Below are 18633 nucleotides of genomic sequence, written 5' to 3'. Positions count from 1 at the left end.
CTTATGCTTTGGACGTCCCCCTCCTTCCACCAGCACTTGTAGTCACTCCTTTCCTGGGCAGAGAGCCAGCAGCCTGGAGAAGGCTGGGGTCAAAGAGGGTATCACAGCTTTGCCCCTGCCCCCTCCCCATCTCCTGTCATTCCACCAGTCTGGGCTGAACTGTCCAACAGTCTGGGGTCCCCACTAACCTGCAAGACAGGCCCCTCTGGGTGGGGGTGGCCCTCCAGACTGGGGATACCCACATCCCAGCCCAAGGGTCTATAGGGGAACCCTGGCCACTCAGTGCGAAGAGGCCAGCTCAGGGCTGAGGAAAGGAGGGCTGTTTTGGACCTACCTCTGTCTCACTAAGGGGAGGGTAGAAAGGACCCTGGGAGCCTGGAGGCTGAGACTGCAAGAGATCCTGATGTTTCCCTTTCAGAATAGGATAGGCTGAGCCCTATTCAAGGACACCTGAAGCTTCCTATGGAAGTGGAGCCCTGTCCACCCAGTAAAAGGTTACAGAGACCTCAAGGTCATCCTGTGAATCTGTTGAAATCAAGTGCTTGCCAAGTTGGGAAGTCTTTCTTTAGAAAGTCTGAATGTAGCCCAAGCAGTTAGCTTGAAGCCCTGACTCCGATCCTTCTGGCTCTGTAGAACAGCCCAGAAAGGTGCCTTTGGAGAGTGGAACAGTCTTCAGTGCCCCTTCCCCTCCCAACACATGTGTAAACGAATGCGTAAGTGGGAAGACACCCTAGGGCAGCCCAGATCTCCTCTCTGGGGAACATTCCTGCTGCTCCTGGATTAGGGACATCACACCTCTTCACGTGTTGCAAGAGTGAGACTAGTTCTGAGTCTGCTTCCCCACCCACCCTCCACTCCTCCAGCTAAGCGAGGAGCAGTAACTGCCGTGAGTCGGGTGGTTTAATGTCGTTGTGTTCAGAAACCCAGGCCCAACAACATAAAACTACCTAATTCACTCAGCAGTTCCAGTTCACGCTCCAGGTCAAGGGCTCACTGCGGACAGGCCCCTGCAGCCATTTTTGTGGGCCCAAAGGGCTGGCCAGCTAACTTCCTTTTTCTCCACCTCTTCCCAAACAGAACACAGTTGCTAGAAAACAAGTTTAGAGAACTGGAGGCAGGACTTCAGGCAAAACCTCTGGAGCTGGTTCTGGCAGCTCAGATTCCAGGAACTTTTGTTCCCTCTCAGGAGCTCTAGTCAGAGGGGACTCTGGGCCCCAGGGTTAGATATACCTGCTTGGTCACTGCCTCTCAGCCTCTGTCTCTGAAGCTGGAGGTCTCCACAGCCAAAAAAAATTCCGCTCTCAACTTCAAGCTGCTCTCATAGTATGTGTGGGGTCACCATCTGTCTAGCGCCTTATCCTCCAGGGTCACCCAGGGTAGCTCTAAGCCGAATCCTCAAGCCCTACCTCAGACCCCAACTTTGAAACGGGCACAGACCAGAGAGTGGAGAAAAACTGACAATCGGAGCGGGAGCGGAAAAGCAGAGCGGGAGAAAGTCTCAGGAAGACTAGGGCGCAAACACAAGCCCAGAACTGGAAAGGCAAGAGGGCTGACCTGAGCAGCCTCCAGGAAGTTACCCTGCCCGTCTCCGCAGAGGGAGAGCTGTCCCAGGTGAAACAACCCATTCCGAATTCGCAGATGAAACCGGGAAATTCGCTCCTTCCTTCTGGACCTTCAGCCTGGACCCTTCTCTCCCCGGCCCCCACTGATGTTCCCTGCTGCCACTTCCGTCCCTCCGGACCCCGCGCCCTCACAGGTGCCCGAGCGCGCACGCCGCACCCGGCGGCGGCCGCGCGGGCCCAGCGGCGGACTTACCTTGGCGGCGGCGGCGGCGGGAGCGGCCGTCGGAAGGGGCGGCAGGCGCGGAGCCAGCGGTCCTGTCCCGCCCGGCCCGGCTCCCTCCCGGCCTCGTCCGGGAGGCCGGGGTCCCAGCGGCCACGTGTCAGACGGGGAAGTCCGAGGGGGTTCAGGAGTCTGCGGAGCCGCCCGCTCCCCCTCCCGGGTATAAATCTTGGGGACCGGAAATACAATAAAACTTCACCGTGTTGATGAACTTCAAATGGTTTACATCCCCTCCTGTCCTGAAAAGAAAGACGGCCGGGGGCGGGTTAAAGGAAGGGGAAACAAATTTACGAGCCGCGGAAGCACCCGCTCGGCCCCTTTCTTTCGCCCGGCGGCCGATGTCCGCGTGGAGAGAAGCGGTCTGGCCTCGGACTTGGCCCGGGGTCCCCGCCGCCCCGCTCGGCGTTCACGGGGTCTGGAGGCCACCTCCCCCCGGAAAACGCACCGAGGCCTCTGCTCGCTTCCCCGCTCCTCGCGAGCAGAGCCGGGCCTCCTGGTTACGGCTCTGACTGCCAGCCACGGCCTGACCTCGGTTCTTTGCATCTTTCCGCCGAAAGCGGGTTTTTTTTTTTTTCTTTTTTCGCTCTAGCCGCCAGATCTTTGCCCTGCCCCTCCCTGTTTATTGCCAGGAACTTGCTGGAAAGGAGAAGAGAGTCAGAAGGTCTGATGGGCTGAGTCGGGCAAGGGCACCCAGAGAAACCCCGAGCGGCCAGTCTTCGCCGGAATGGCAGTGACGGCCAGCGGCTAATAAGTGTCCCAAATCGTCTTCTCTCTGCTTTCCTAAAATACTCAAAATCAAACAAAAATGACCACTACCCAGCCCGCCACTAATCCTCTCCACAGTTCTTTTCTGCCCTAGGCCATTTTTCTGTTTTGTTTTTACAAACTTTGTGGAATCCGGATTTGGAATGGCAGTTCGGCTGTGTGAACCAAAACTGAGTGTGAACCCAAACTGAGAAAAATCCCTTTCACCTTGGGCTCCAGATAACTGGGAGTGAAGTTACTGATTTCTTGCTCACTTTGATGAAGGGGTCTGGTTAGGTGCGCTTCAGGGTGGGAGAGCAAAGGAATTCCAGCGTGCCTCACTAGTTATTCACAAAACAAAACAAGAGAAAACAACCAAGGATTCGGGTCTGACATGCTCTGGGGAGGTTTGTGTACAGGATTGAGGCCCGGCTGCAAACGGAGGTGGGGACTGGTACATTGATGCTCACCTTCTCACGCAGACACACAGGTGTGACTCTGCATGACTCATGAACTCCACCACCTTACCCCTCCAGGAAAAGGCCCCAAAGCATTACTGAGGATTTTTAAAAAATGGATTAAAAGTGGCATGGACAGGAAAAATATGAGGCCGTGGCTTACAGTTTCCAAATTTTCTGAAAGGCCAACTCTGCCTCAGGCAGTCCCACTCTGCCTTAGCTGGCAAGGGGTACGGAATGCCCTCTGGCCCCTTCCCCTTCACCGAGAAGGAGGAAGCTGGGAGCTCATTAACAACTGGAAGACAGGAAGTAACTTGTTTCTATCCCAACATTCAGATTCCAGGATATGCATGGGGCGGCCCCTCCAGCATGTGCCCCACTTCCCTCTTTTCACTCTTGGTCTTGCTGTACATTTCTTTTTTTTCCCACTAAACAGTCACTCTTTCTATCAGAGAGGATTTGCCTCTGAGAGTTATTAGTGACAGAAGAACAGCAGAGCGGAGAGGCGGCAGTTTCCACACCATTCTAGAGTGTTGTTGCCCACCCCTGCCCTCCGAGGCGGTGGGGGTGAGGGCGGGTAGAGACAGGTCAGTGTGCTGGCTCCCTGCCCATTGCTGACCTCACTCTCGGTGGAATCTGGAAAAACGGAAGAGACTACAGCCTTAGAATGACATACCTGAGCACACACTAATTTTGCACACACCTTTCGAGGGGGGCTTTCTGGTTTCTCTTTACCCCATGCCAGGAACCCAGGCCGTGGATTTCAGTTTAAAAATTAAACTCTGCATGAGGCCTCCAGCACCTAAAACCATAGATGCTGGGCAGCGTTTTTCATCCCGAGGTCACTTGGCCCCAGAGTCAACTTTCAAATGCTCACCACAGATACCCAGCAACAGGGGAGCTGGTGCCAACAAGCAACCTCCTGAAAGTCTCTCATACACTAGTTGATGGTCACTGAGTGAGTAAAAGCCACTTAGGCTTTTTCTTAGGCAATGTTTCTTTTCACCCTCAGCAGTTTTTCCAAAAGCACGTCCATTTCCAAGTTAGTCTGAAAATTGAAAATGTAGATGATCAAGCTGTTAGATTTGGGGGAGGCTTCTTCCTACTGCAGTCCCTCCTGGAAGATAAAGCAGAGTTCTAGCATAATTGGTGGAGAGTGGACAATTTGGATGGCGAGATGAGACAGTGTAGATGAGATGCCCAACACCGGATCCTCAAAGGAACAGAAATTGAGACACCACCGCCCCCCACCCCCATTTAGTGAGAATTACAAGAATAAATATTTGGGGGCCTTCCAGGTCCGCGTCCTTTCCTAGGGTTCATTAAGCGGGGGCTGTCTCAGACAAGTCAAAGGTGCCAGAGGCCGTGCTCCTGAAACCCGAGCTGAATTCGCTCCCTGCCCACCCTGATTTCTGGTTCAGCTGCAGAAGCAGCTCTGAGGTCGCTGGCGGATGGGGCTGTGGCCGCTGCCGACCTCTAGGCGGCGGCCTGGTGTTGACTCCGCGCTGAAGCAGATCCTCCTCCCGCAGCTTTGTGTCCCGCGCCGGGTGAAGGGGCCTGCAGACGCACTGGGCTTGGCCTGGAGCTGGACGCCGGCGTGTCGCCTTTGGCGCCCTCTGCCAAGCAAAAGAAACACGATTAAACGAATGAGGGCTGGGAAAGGAATCCACAGCTAATCATGACTCCATCCGCTCCCAACCCCCTATCCCATCCCCGACTCTAGGGAGCCTTCCACAGCCCAAATCTCCTTTGATCTCTCCGGAAGCCGGCTCAGGGGCAGCGCCAGAAGCTTTAACCCGCTCCCATAACTTGCAAAAGAAGTCACTGAGGCCCGAAGAAATTAAGTGGTTAACCCCAAATCAGAGCAGCTATTTAGAATGGTGAAGGAGGGTGGGAGGACATGTCCTCTACTCTGAATGTAATGTTTTTATTCCAAATTATGATGGCCCCAGCAAAAATGTCTTTCTTGTAAGCAAAGTTCATCTCCAGAATAAAGACTTTGGAAGTTGTCTATATTGGAAGTTTGGTATTTCCTGGATTTAAGATCTGGGGGGACACATTGGGAATTGGAGACAGACATAGTGACTCAGCTAGATCAGGAGCCAAGACAGGTCCTGCCTCTTCTCTTCTAGGACTGGTCAGCTCAAAGCTGCTGTCACCTCCCTAGCTGTGTCTGATCATGGGCAAGTGCTTTAGGCTTTTGAAGGCCTGGATGAAAATGACCTACTAGACAGGGATATTGTAAGGTTTGATCACATTGTAAAAGAGACCCCATGAGTAAGAGACGATGCCTGATATAAGCCTGTCCCATAAACCCCAAAGAGAGGGACTTTTAGAGTAGGCAGTTGGGCTACTCTCTTTGGCTTGAATGGGACCAGTTATAGGGGGTAAGGGAAAAGAGGGCCTTCCCTCATAGCTCAGTTTGTAAAGAATCTTCCTGCAATGCAGGAGACCCTGGTTCAATTCCTGGGCCAGGAAGATTTGCTGGAGAAGGGATAGGCTACCCACTTCAGTATTCTTGGGCTTCTCTTGTGGCTCTGCTGGTAAAGAAAGTGAAAGTGAAGTCGCTCGGTCATGTCCCCCTCTTTGGGACCCCGTGGACTGTAGCCCACCAGGCTCCTCCATCCATGGGATTCTCCAGGCAAGAATACTGGAGTGGGTTGCCATTCCCTTCTCCAGGGGATCTTCTCAACCCAGGGATCAAACCCAGGTCTCCTGCATTGCAGGCAGAAGCTTTAACCTCTGCGCCACCAGGGAAACCCTTCTGTCTGCAATGCAGGAGACCTGGGTTTGATCCCTGGGTTGGGAAGATTCTTTGGAGAAGGGAAAGGCTATCCATTCCAGTACTCTGGCCCGGAGAATTCCATAGACTGTATAGTCCATGGGGTCACAAAGAGTCGGACCCGACTGAGCGACTTTCATTTACGCTTAAGGGAGAAGAGGCCTGTTCAGGACCCAGTCCCTCTGAGCCTGAATTCAGAGACATCCAGAACCTGAGAAGAGGAGGTTGGGAGGAACAGGGGTTGCTCTCTGCCAAAGCAGAGATACATTTTATACTGCAGAACCCTCTAAGAGAAGATTCTCCAAAGTTAGTCTTTGGACAGAATTCCCAGAGACTCCCCTGTGGGAAAGGGAGGGAAGAAGAGAGGCAGGCAAGGGGGGCCACTGGGGCCACAGCAGCAAAGGGCACGTGCTACCATGGAGGAGACTTCGGGATGCAGTGCCTGCCCAGGGCTGGGCCCCAGGGGACACTGCTCTCCCAGACAGGCGGGGGTTCTCCCGGACGCCTAATTACTGAGCGCACATCTGGAGCAGCTGCGCCCCACTCGGCCTCGGGCACATTATTCTGCTCCAAATTCTATTTTCATTTCTGAGGCTGAGTCATAAAAGACTCCAGAGGCAGGATAAAGTCGGGTCTGTGTGTGTCAGCATTCCTCTGTGTGAGTGTGTGTGTGAGTCTGTGCGGGTAGCGTCTGCGAATCTCACTGTGATTGCCCAATCCATTTGCAAAAGTTGGGGGGGGGGAGGAAGGGAGCAACATCAGGCGAATTCAACTGCGAACATACTGTGGGCCTCATTATCCGCCCATTTCAAGGGGAAGCATTTGGGGCTCGGAATTAGCCAGTTAATTGCAGCACTTCTTTGTTCATTTTAGGGCAGGAGGAACTGCGTTCAATGAAAATATTCCAAGTTTCAAAAACTTTTAAGATCTTTTCATTGTCATTGTTCTTTATTTCCATCCTCATTATGCCACTTGAACATTCAGATCTGCCAGTATCACATCAACATTATTTTACACACACACACACACACACACACACACACACACGATTCATGCCTGGAAAAGTAACTCAGTTTCTTTGCATCAGCAAAATCGGGAAGTCTTAACTCTGGATTGTTGTAAGGTTTAATTAATGGACAACATGTCTATGAGTTAGTGCAATGCCTAACGAACAAAGAGTAAAGAGGAACTGTTAATAACAGGAGGAGGAGAAAAGAGGTGGAGGAGAGAGGAACCGGGAAAAGAGGAGGAAGTCTGCTTTGTTCTCAGAGAACCAGTCTAGGTTGGAGGGTGTGCGTCTCAGCCTGTATAATGTATTCTTTTGACTTACAGCCATGTCCATAAAAGTGAGGCCCCTTGAACCCCTCGGCCTGTAACTACCTCTTCAATAAGGAACAGAGAATTGGGGCAATTATCTGGCTCATTTCAGGTTCAAACTCTCTTTAGCCTGAAGTATCTGGATCTGGTGGGGGAAAGGTCTGGGGAGTGGTGGTATAGTCTAATCTGACTTCTCAATGAGCCTTTTCCCGTTGCTGCAGTGAGCAAGAGCCTGCCCTAGAGAACGGGTAGAAAAGAAACAGAGGCCCCAGAAAGCTGAAATTAAAACAGAACATCTGAGAAATGCTTGAGAAAAACCAGGTCTTGCTTGTTTCCTGGGCAGCTATGAGGTTTTGGAGCTCCCTGATGAACCAGCCTCAGAGGCTCCCCAGACAAGCCACAGACCTTTGCCTGGTGGGAACTTTCATTCCATGTTCAACAAACATTTCCTGAGTGCCCACTGTGTGCCCAGTTCTGGCTGAGCTCTGGGGCTCCAGTGGGAGCTGCCCCCCACCAGTTAGCCTTGCTGATTCGCAGTCATCCAGAAGTCTCTGCTCCCAGAAACTAGTCCAGAGGCCTGGGAAGGGGGACAACCCTGCTGGGCAAGAACTTCTGGCCAATGACAGCATTGCCTTTTTAGAGCCAAAGTCCCCATGCAGGGGAGGAGCCAGATGGTCTGGGCATCCCCCTCCCATTGTCTGTCAGAAAGAGGCCAACTCCACGGTGGGGATGGCCTTGTGGGGGGAAGGGTGGGGCAAAGGGGCGTGAAGAGGGGAGGAGAGATGACTACAGGCTCCTGACCCTCAGTTGGAAGTTTTTAAGAACACCAATTAGCTTTTTTAATTAGTAAAGGGGAGAACAAACAGGCATATATTTCTTCTGCTCTGATTAAAAACATTTAGGTCAGGTGTTCACAGCCAGAATTATTCAGTTTAAGTTGTCCCAAGCAGAAAATGGTTTATTTTTTCTTTTATTTTTCAGGCAGGGGTCTGAATACTATTAGCCAACCATTGGCTTCTTGTTCCAGCCCAGAACTGCTTCAGCTGGTAGCTGGTGGTTGTGCCAGCTCAGAGAGGGGCAACCAGGAGTGGGTTGGGATCTTTCCTGCCCACAGTCACATTTGCTTGAAATGTGTAGGCAGTTGAGGGGTGGAATGTGTGTGTGGCAGGAGGGTACAATAAAGTCAATAATTTCCAGTTGCGTTAATTTGTCTGAACATCATCCAAGAAGAAGGAAGTTTCTTTACCTCCCAGACCCCAAATAAACCTGATTTTTCTTCTGGGAGGTATGGTTTGGTCAACTGAAAAGAGTGAAGAGAAGGCCAGGAAGCTTTTACTAATAGTAGACTGGAGAGAAAGAATAAAGTCTAAACACGTCTCAAACATCGAGTGAGTTTAGATGAAACTAGGAGGTCACTGAGGCTTGTCAGGGGCCACCTGCTCCTTGGCTCCTACTAAGGACTACAAATATATTTGGGAGCAAATGTCTTCCCCTTTTAGCTAGTGTCTAGTATCCACCCACCCCCCTTCCCTGGGCTTCTAACCTTGGCTGTCTCTAGCCCCACAAAGAGTTGGGATATCCAAGAAAACCGAACAGGTAGATCAGTAGGGGACACAAAAGAACATTTGCTGGGCTCACACACAGCATCATCTAGGGTTGGGTTTTTTTTTTTTTTTTTTTTTGGTCAAACAGCCTTCCCTTCCCAGGAGTTCCAGCATGTTTCTTATTCCCTGGAAGGCTGCTCAAGCCTGGTATCCCTCTAGCAGTTGGTCCCACTCTTGGCGGGGTGTCCAAGATCTGCTTTGCCCCAGCACCCCACCAAAGTTTCTCCACACTTTCTCAAGTGTACAGATCCAGGGAGGGAAGAAAGACCAGACCCCAGACCCCAAGAGCGGTGGGGAGAGAAGCACTGCTGCACCGGTGTTCTTAAAGGTGAAGGCTGGCCTGGCAAACACGGGGACAGCAGCCACAGGGGGAAGTGAAGGTCTGAGCTAGCTGACCGTATTTGGTCTCAGTATTTTCCAGACACTAGCTTCTTAAACTGATCTAAATAGGAGTTCATAACCTGGGGTCCAAAGGGTCTGAAACCCTCTGAAATTGTGGGGTTTGGTGAGTACTGTGTCAGTGAGGTTTTTTTCCCCCATGGGGAGAAGGAAAGCAACAGCTTTTTTTTTTTAAAGCATGGGCAAGTGATCCCCAAAATGCTAGGAACTTTTTATTCACTTGTGCTTGTGCTAAATCGCTCAGTCATGTCCAGCTCTTCACGATCCATTGGACCTTAGCCCACCAGGCTCTCTCTGTCCATGGGATTTTTCCGGCAAGAGTACTGGAGTCGCTTGCCATTTCCTTCACTATTCACATACAAGTACTACAAATACGATGGTGAGGGAGGCAGTGAAATAGACTTGAGTATCTGACAAGATAAATTAAAGGAACAGACAAACAATTGTGTGTACCAAGGTCATGTGGATAGCTTTCCAAGAGGTACCTGCTCACAGGGGCTGAGAAACCCAGGACTGAGACAGGCAGCCGAGAACACCCAGTCCCCACCTCTTGTGTGCACCCTTGCCCACATAGAAGGATGTGCAAGGTCTGTGTGTCTATAATAAAAATGAAATGGAGCTTTACTCCTCTGGAGCCTGGATCTTCAGGCATTTGCTGCCTTGTCCATACTGAAAGAGAGCCGAAAGTTTTAGGATCTGTTTTCCCTTCACAAACGCCCTCCTCTTGGAGGGATGGGGTCCGGGAGGGGAATATTGCCCGGATCTCCAGCTCCCTCAGTTCCAGCCAGGCCTATAGTGCCCCGTCTGAGACCGGGGAGCCCACACCGCCAGCCGCTAGCCGGGGCCACTCGCCATGACCTTAAAGTTCTCTTGGTCCAGGCTGGGCACGGAGAAGGGCGCGAGATTCAGCAGGACAGGTAGACAGAAGCAGACACAAAGAAAGGGGCCTCGTCTCCTGTATTGCAGGCGGATTCCTTACTGTCTGAGCCATCAGGGAAGGGCCAGAGAGAAGATGGAGAATCAGAAAGAGCGAAGTGAAGCAGCCGAGCAGGAAAGAGGGAGCTGGAGCGCGGCGCGCAGGTAGAGAGGCCGAAACCCGCGTGCTGAGAAGGACCCAAAGGGGCCTCGGAGGCGGCCGGGCGCATCTTCCTCCCATCTTTACAGGGAGGTTAATGAGCGGCCTCTCTTTCTAAACCGCCTCTTTACAACTCCTAGATCTCCTTAAGGCTCTGATTAATTAATCAGCCGGCTCGAGAGGAGAGAGGTGCCCCTCCGCTGGGACCTGGCAGGTTTCGCCAGTTCGTTTATTAATTGTGGTGAGGAAGGGCAGGGGAGGGGAAATCCCGGGCCAGGAAATGGGGGCAAGTGGCGCGGGCGGCCAGGAGGGAGCAAATGGACTGTTCCTGAGGGGCAGCTGAGCGCGGGGACCCGGAGACTAGGACCCACACCCCCTCGGAGCAGGAGAGCGAGAACACCACTCTCCCTCGGAAAGGGCGCCCCGCCCCAGCCTCCGTCCGTGCGGTCGCCAACAGTCCTCCTAGGGCCAGTCGCTCCCAGAGATAGAGGCTGGACGGAGCCCTCATCCCACCGCGTCTCCTCCCCTTAGACCACGGAGGTTGTGCACCTATAGGCCCTTGGCGTTGCGGCGTCCCGGGGAAGAGGGGGTCACCTTGTAATTGCTACCTCCCTTCGCTCCGAAAATGCCATTTCCGGACGCTTCTGCCAGGTTTGAAAGCCTCATTTCTAATCCTTCAGCCAGGCTCCCGCCTCCAGAGGGCCGAGGCTCGGTGCTAGACCTTCCCAGGATTCCAGATCCCACCCCAGCGGCGCCAACCTGCGGCTGGGCGGTCGGCGATGCGGCTGGAGGCGCGCGGAATCCCGAGGTGCCGCGACCCTCCTCCGGACGCCAACTCTGCGGCTCCGGCTCGGCCGCCTCCCGGCCTGGCGACCTTCCTGCCCTCCTGCCCACAACCAGGCCAGCGCCCGGGACTGGGAGCTCCACCCCGCGCGCAGCCGGGAGGCGAAAGTGCTGATCCCCAGCCGAGCACCGCGGGATGCACGCCGTCGGGGGCCGCCGCGTTGGCCCAGGGCCAGGGAGCCCTAGATAGGACTCCGTGTGTTCCGCGCAGTCCTAAATACATCCGGAGTTGGGATCGAGGCGCGTAACGGAGGCAAATCCTTCCGCCACGACTTCTCCAGCCACCCCAGTCCCCAGGAGACGTGGTCCCACTGCAGTGCGCACTCTCTCCCTGGAGCCGCAGCAACTTGTGGAGCCTCATTCCCCCTGGTTCACATCAGAGCTCAGGATCCCGGCTCACCAGGGCCAAGGAGCTAACGGATTGACGAAGAGGTAAGAGGTTTAACGAGTAGAAACTTGGACGCTCTTCCTTTTTATTGTTTCAAAGGACAGGGTCCCTGGATATTGACTCCTCGCTCCAGAAGAGTTTCGGGCATTCTGACCAGTCCTTTCGAGTCCAGTGGGGCGGGGGCTTCCACCGTAGGTTAAGGAGTAACTTTCCAGGATGGTAGAGGCTCAGGAGTTCATGGTTATTATTCTCATTATTGTTACTCATTATTATCCAGTTAATTTGGGATTAAACCCTCACCTCCACTCCTGCCGAGACAGCCTTGCACAGTAGCCCGGAATGAAAAGGGGGTGACTCAGAGCTGCCCCAAGATGGGGTGGGGTGGGGGAGCTTTGGCCTTAATTACCCCTGCAAGGTAGAGGCTCTTTTCCTATAACTAGGGCTGAGGTGGGGACAGAAGGAGGAAGAATGGAAAGTGGGCTGAGGGCAGCCACTTTGGCATCTTCCTAAGAAAGCCCCACTGCTCTTGGACCTACTCCTTACAGACAGTGGTAAGAGAGGAGCACTAACCTGGGTACTTTCACAGGAGGTGGACCTGGTAAGCATCCAGTTATCAGCTAAACAGAAAAAAGTGAAGACCTAACTGATCATATTTGGTCTCAGAATTTTCCAGATACTAAGTTCTCTGATGAGTCCAAATAGGAGTTGTTAACCTGATGATCAAGGACTCTGAAGTCCCCTGAAATTGTGGGATTTCATGGCTCTACAAGAAAGCCTTCATCATCTCCTGAGAAGCCCTGGGAGGAGAAGAAGCAAGGGTGGCATGGGGAAAGGAGGCGAGAGGCCCCACCTGCAGTCTAGTGTCCTAGACACTGAGCTCTGGACACTCATCCACATACTGCCAAAATGGAGCATGCAGATTTGCCAGTCAGCCATGGAGGCAGATTTTCTTCACTGCTTTCAGGACAGGTCGGGGTGCCTAAGCAGATTACAAATCTGGATGTTTTCCTTTCAGTTATTCTTGATTTGGGAGCTCTGGGGCCCTTAGGGCAGTAAAGCAGGAGAAGAACCTGTCCCTTGATCTCACCTCCACCTGGTAAACAGTCCAGCATCCCCAGCCGGCTGGGTCAGGGGTCAAACCTGCCCCACCAAGTCTCAGTCTGTGCCAGGCTTGGCCCATCAACCCTGTCAGCTCTGAGGGCTCATTTCTCTGTGAGCCCAGGTCTGCTCCCTCCACACCTGGCCACCTGAATAACTACAGCAATTTTTCTTCTTTTTCCTATTTTTTGAAAACTGCAGAAGCTGCAAATCCTTAGCTCCTCTTGAGGAAGATGGTGCCTTTGGATCTTGGGATGAGGGGCATTGTGGAATCAAATTAACCTCTAAAGCATTGCAGGGCAGGGTCTCCTAGAGGACTTGGTGCTTCAGATCAGTTCTGGGTGCTGCCTGGATGGGTCAAATAGTCCCTGCTGTCCATAGGGTCGCACAGACTCGGACACCACTGAAGCAACTTAGCATGCATGCATGCATGGATTCTTCTGTCTTTCTATGTTTGAGAAGAAGACAAAACCCAAGAGTAAGAGAGTGATCAGGGAGGAGAAAATGAGGGAGAGATTACAACAGATTCAAGTAATCAACTTCTCTTTCTAATCCAACAGCATCTGAAGCCTGATGCTTGTTTTAATCAGGCCAGGAAGAGAAGTTGGAGGCAGGGTAGGTGAGAGACCAAGTTCTCAGCTGACTGAGCCGTGGGGTCAGTGCCTCTGAGGCAGTGAGAAGGCAGAACCATCCTCTGGGGATGGTAGGGGTAGGGGTCTGGGTCTCCTCAACTGCAGTGTGGAAGAGTGTGGGGCTCTTAAGGGTCTCCAAGGTCTCCTGTGTTGCCTTGCCTGGGTCTAGTAAAGTCTTTCCTTGCATTTCCTCTGGGGCACACTGCTTGTTTGGGGGGTATGTGTGTATAGAGGTAGTGGCTCTAAATCCTGGCAGATGGCTAAGAGCAACTGCCTCCCTGGGAGCCCAGGGAGGTATGATTGAGAGTAGAAAAATGCTTCATTTTTCTAGGCTAGGGGAGTGAGGAGGCCTCTCTGGACTTGGAGCCAAGTGCTCCAGAGTCTAGGGAAATGGAGGGGCTGCAGCTCCAAAGGGGGATTTAGAGGAAAGGTCATATCAGGAAAAGCCCTGAACGCCCTATTGACTACAGTGTTATAAAGGAGTTTCCACCAAACTCCCTTCGTCCAAGAACCCGGACTTTCTCTAAGGGAACAACTCCTCACCATTATGGGTCTTTGTGCTTCTACTAATACTAGAAAGTACGATTCTGTGCTATATGTTTCCACATTTAACATACATGGAATATGTGAAATATACTGTGTACCATTCTTTTTTTAAGGGGAGTGTATATAGGTGAAAATATGAATTTCCTGTCTGCTACCTTTATTGCTGAGCACAGTTGGGAAAACATCATTTCCTGTCTCTTTTGCATGTTTTCATGAATCCTCTATCCTCAACCTTTACAGGACGGCTTAATACTCTGAGAGGCACAGTTGCCCTGACCCAGGATTGCTCTCTGACTCCTAAGAGTTACCAAGTCCTAGAAGACCTTGAAATACCCACCATGCAGCCCCTTTATGCCTGCTTTTCTCTACATGCCTTTTCAGAGGCGAGTAATTTTTATTGGCCCAGTCCATACAGATTGAGATCCCTTCTCTGACTTCTGCCCCCTCTCATAAACAAGCCCCTGGACAAAAATGCATACGCATCATTTTGTGAATGTGAATTTCTAGTAAGATGGCGGCGCCTGGCATCCCTTCAGATTCAGACACAGGCTCTCCCAGGCAGAAGGCCCTGGGAGGCTGCCGCACAGTCCGGAGGGCAACGAAATCTTGGTCCCCTCCCTACGTGGAAACAGAGTCTGAAGCGAGACTCCCCCCAAACATTCTCCCTTCATCCTTTCTAGGGGGCTGCTGCAGTGAGAGCTGAGTCTGCATCTTGGGGGCCTGCAGGCTCCCATCCGAAAGCAGCGTTTTAGGCCAATTTCTAATTTCTGTGGAGAAAGAATAACCACTGTCCCTTTCCAAGCGACCCCTACCCACAAGACCGGTCGGGGCCGCGGGTCCTTGACACTCTCTCTCTCCTCTTGGTATCCGGGACTCTGAACCGGGAGACCCCGCGGAGAGGGCCCAAGGCTGCACTCGGCAGCGGGGAGCCAGCGGCGCGCGCGGGAAGGATGGGAGGCGATTCTCTGCCCCCTTACACACACCTACGCCTGAAGAGCGAGTCGGGCGGGAGCCAGCGGGGGTTGGGGAGCAGGAGTTGCGGGTACGCCCCAGACCCCACCCGGGACGCTGGATCGGTCCAGAGCTCAAGGTGAGCTGGTGCCCCGGGTAATCTACCCCCGCCGCGGCCTCTCGGCGCTCGAAGTGCGGCTGGGGGGGCGCTGCCCACCCCCAGAGGGCTCTTGGCGCCGCCGCTCCGAGCTGCGTGGTCCCGGGCCCCGGCGGCCGGCCGGTGGGAGGCGGGAAGCGTCTACCTACCTCTCCGGACCGCGCCGTCCTCCGCGCGTCTTCCAGGGCTGCAGGAACCGGGGACGTGGGCACGACCGAGCCTGGGGACGGAGGTGACGGCGCCGGGGCCTGGGGTGAGGCTGCTGCCGGTCGCCGCCCCCTCCCCCGCCCTGGGAGGCCTCCGGGAGCAGCGTCTAGGTCTGGGGCGGCGGCGCCGACGGCGCGGGGGCGCGAAGGGACCCGTGCGTCCTGGTTCCCCTGGCGCCAGCGAGCGTTGGTGGTGGGGGGCGAGGACGGGGCCGGGGCACAGAGTCCGCGGGCACCTTCCTCCGCGTCCGCCCGGGCCCGGCTCCCGCCGGTCTCACCTGCCCCTCCCTGGGGCGCCGTCGGATCGCAGCGCGGCGGTTCCCAGAATGGGCCTTGCCTGCTTCTGGAAGGGCAGGGCCGCAGAGGAAAGGCGCCGAGATGGCCGGCAGAGAAAAGAGAGGGTGTGAGAGTGTGTGTGCGTGTGTGTGTGCGCGCGCGTGTGTGTGTGTGTGTGTACAGAGATAGAGAGGGAGGCAAAGGCGAGGTGGGGGTGGGAGGTGGGAGCGCATTACAGACTATAGGGAAGAGAATTCGAGGAAAGCTTCCCAGAGAAGCGGGCAGATGCAGAAATAGACAAAAGAAGTGGGAGAAAGCAGAGTCGGGGGGACAGAAAGAAGCCCCGGGCTTCTGAAGTGAGCGACAAGTTGTCTTCGGGAGTTGGGAATGTGAGCGGGAGGGGCGAGGCCGGAGGAGTCTGAGAAGAGGAGCGGGCGCCCTGACCTCGGCAGGAGGCGACAGACACAGGCGGAGGACCCCTCCTCCGACCCCACCCCCACCTCACCCAGTCCCTCGCCAGGTTGCAGCCCTTCTCTCGCTGGTGCGGCCCCCGGGCGACTTCCCGCGCTCCTCTCCTGCGGCTTCGCCCGCCTGGGGCTCAGACCGCCTGGGGGTCGGCACCAGCCTGAGTGCTGCCCTTCAACCTGCCTTCTTTCTTCAGTTCCCTGGGCCTTAAATGGGACCTTCCCCCATTGAATGAACAGCGCAGGTGAGGCCGGAGGGAACGACCTTGGCCAAGGTCAAAGGAAGAGCTTGTAAGTTTCACTTTCCATCCCAGCCCTTAGGACTCCTTTGTGTTTAGTTCTTTCGGATTGCTGAAGCGCCTTCCTGAAACCACAGGCTCTTTTTATTTTTCTATCAGACCCCAATAGAGGTTTCAACTTAACCTATTATCTGTGAAAACTGCCACAATTTGAGTTCTAACCTTCCTGACTCCCAATTGGTTGGTCTCTAGGAACTGCCCTGTTTGCCAGGCCTCAGAATAAGCCTTCCTCCACAGCCAGCATGGGGCTGGCTAGTTAGTGTTAGTGGCTCAGTCATGTCTGACTCTGCGACCCGATGGACTGTAGCCTGCCAGCCTTCTCTTGTCTGTGAAATTCTCCAGGCAAAAATACTGACATGGGTTGCCATTCCCTTCTCCAGGGGATCTTCCCAATCCAGGGATTGAACCCTGGCCTCCTACATTACAAGCAGATTCTTTACCCTCTGAACCACCAGGGAAGCATGGGGCTGGGGAACCAGTCAGAATCCAGCCTGTTCTGCAAATGGTTGGTGGTGGGGGGCAGGTATGATATGTCTCAGATCTGAGTTCTAGGCCTGGCCTTTGCCAATAACTGAAGCCCTGGCCCCCTACCCGACTTTTTATTCAGTTTGTTTCCCTGTAAAATGGGGGAGCAGGCAAGATGAATTGCTTTGCCTCTACCTTTCCACTGGTTCACAGGTTCTGGTTAGCTTACACTGAAAAGGCATCCAAATGATTATTTTATTCTGAAGCCACTTAAATATGAGTATAGAAATGTGACAACATTTAAGTTTGCTTAGTGAATGAGTCTATTTTTCTGTACTTTTATGGATAATGCAGCAAAACTGCTAATGTTAAGTGTGTGGCTCCATGTATTTTTACGTATGTATGCATGTACCTAAGTCAAGATATTTTCAACCTTCCCTTATAACCTTGTAGTCAATAACCCTCAGAAGGAACCATAATTCCGTCTTCTATCACCTTAGGTAAGTTTTGTCTGTCCTTGAACTTCATATATATGAAGTCATGATAGGTAATCTTTCATGTTTGGCTTCATCTGCTCAATATTATGTGTGTGAGATTTATCCATGTCACTGTGTTACAGTAGCTCATTCTTTTTAATTACCTTATTTCAGTTAATGCCATATTCCACTGTTTGAATATATGCCAATATATTTATTTATTCTTTTCTTTGTGGACATTTGAGTTGTTTCCAGTACTATATAAAAAAGCTGCTATGAATATGAGCATTTGTGTCCATGTGTTTTTTGATGGACACCTACACTTAAGAGACTCAGGAGTGGAAATGCTGGGTCATAGGGAAGGGGTATGTTTATCTTCGATAGAAACTGACAGTTTTCCAAAGTGGTTGACTAATTTATACACCCACCAGCAATGTATGAGAGATCCATATCCCTTCCAATACCTGGCATTATCTATATTGTTTGTTTTAGTTATTATGGGGATATATAATGATGTTGCGATGTATGTATGTGTGTGCATGCATTTTTAAAAAGTGCTAAAATAAATAACTTTTATAAAATTTATAACATAAAATATCCACTGATCAACAGCTCCCCCTTCCACCATCTTACGTTCTGTTTCTGTGAGTTTGACTTCTTTAGACAGCTCACGTACGTAGAGTCATACATACAGTATTTGTCTTTTTATGACTGCCTCATTTAATATCTTCAGGGTTCTTCTGTGTTGCGACATGTGACAGGATTTCCTTAGTTTTTAAAGCTGAATAATATCCCATTGTATATATATACCATGTTTTCTTTATTCATTCATCTGTTGATGGACATCTGGGTTTCTTTTACCTTTTCACTATTGCAGTTAATGCTGCCATGAACATGGGTGTGCAAATATCTCTTTGCTGCTGCTGCTGCTGCTAAGTCGCTTCAGTCGTGTCCGACTCTGTGCGACCCCATAGACGAGAGCCCACCAGGCTCCGCCATCCCTGGGATTCTCCAGGCAAGAACCCTGGAGTGGGTTGCCATTTCCTTCTCCAAAATATCTCTTTAAGATCCTACTTTTCAATTCTCTTGTGTATATCCTCAGAAATGGGATTGCTGGATAGTTGTATTTATAATTTTTTGAGGAACTTCTATACTGTTTTCCATAGAGGCTGCACCATTTTTACATTTCCACCAACAGTGCATGGGACATTAATTTTTCCACATCCTCAACACTTGTTATTTCCTGGTTTGTTTTATTTTAAATAGCTTTCATTCTAATGGGTAAGAGGTGACTTTAATGTGCATTTCTTTGAAGATAGTGAGGTTGAGCACTTTTTCGTATGTTTATTTGCAGTTTGGATATCTGTTTCTGTGCCTTTTCATTAAAGAATTCATTCATTTACACAGAGAGAATCAAGTCAAAGGGCCAACAGCTCTGAACTCTTCACCATGTAAGGAAAGCCATTCTGGACACATCAACCATCATGGAGCTCCAGCCAACACCGTGGGAAGCACAGGGATTCCCTCAGCAACCCCACAGAACCATGAGAATCAGTTTAAGTCATTACATTTGCCATGGTTTGTTTTTCAGCAGCAGATAATTGAAATAAG

At 52.1% G+C, this 18633-nt stretch overlaps 1 protein-coding gene and 2 long non-coding RNA genes across 4 annotated transcripts in view; 2 read left to right on the top strand and 1 right to left on the bottom strand.

The window, feature by feature from the left end:
• Positions 1-5059, top strand: part of LOC132657419 (uncharacterized) — a 5804-nt gene extending 745 nt beyond the window's left edge. For both annotated transcript variants that reach the window (XR_009595573.1, XR_009595572.1), the window contains one exon: positions 419-5059. This is a non-coding gene — a long non-coding RNA (uncharacterized LOC132657419). The remainder of the gene's footprint in view (positions 1-418) is intronic.
• LOC121820604 (uncharacterized) overlaps positions 1-15707 on the bottom strand; it is a 20181-nt gene extending 4474 nt beyond the window's left edge. The window contains exons 1-4 of the mRNA XM_042255869.1: positions 15321-15707; positions 14986-15056; positions 4519-4660; positions 1816-2081 (exon numbers count right to left, since the gene is read on the bottom strand). Of these exons, the coding sequence (XP_042111803.1) occupies positions 1816-2081; positions 4519-4660; positions 14986-15056; positions 15321-15551 (710 nt within the window). The 5' untranslated portion in view covers positions 15552-15707. The remainder of the gene's footprint in view (positions 1-1815; positions 2082-4518; positions 4661-14985; positions 15057-15320) is intronic.
• The window catches only part of LOC121820606 (uncharacterized), a 31648-nt gene continuing 28197 nt past the window's right edge, over positions 15183-18633 (top strand). The window contains exon 1 of the long non-coding RNA XR_009595574.1: positions 15183-18633. This is a non-coding gene — a long non-coding RNA (uncharacterized LOC121820606).

The sequence above is a fragment of the Ovis aries genome, chromosome 11 (genome assembly GCF_016772045.2).
Source record: "Ovis aries strain OAR_USU_Benz2616 breed Rambouillet chromosome 11, ARS-UI_Ramb_v3.0, whole genome shotgun sequence".
NCBI classification, from domain to species: Eukaryota; Metazoa; Chordata; class Mammalia; order Artiodactyla; family Bovidae; genus Ovis; species Ovis aries.
Note: the sequence above shows the minus strand (reverse complement) of the source record. Positions and strands in the feature narration are given on the sequence as shown.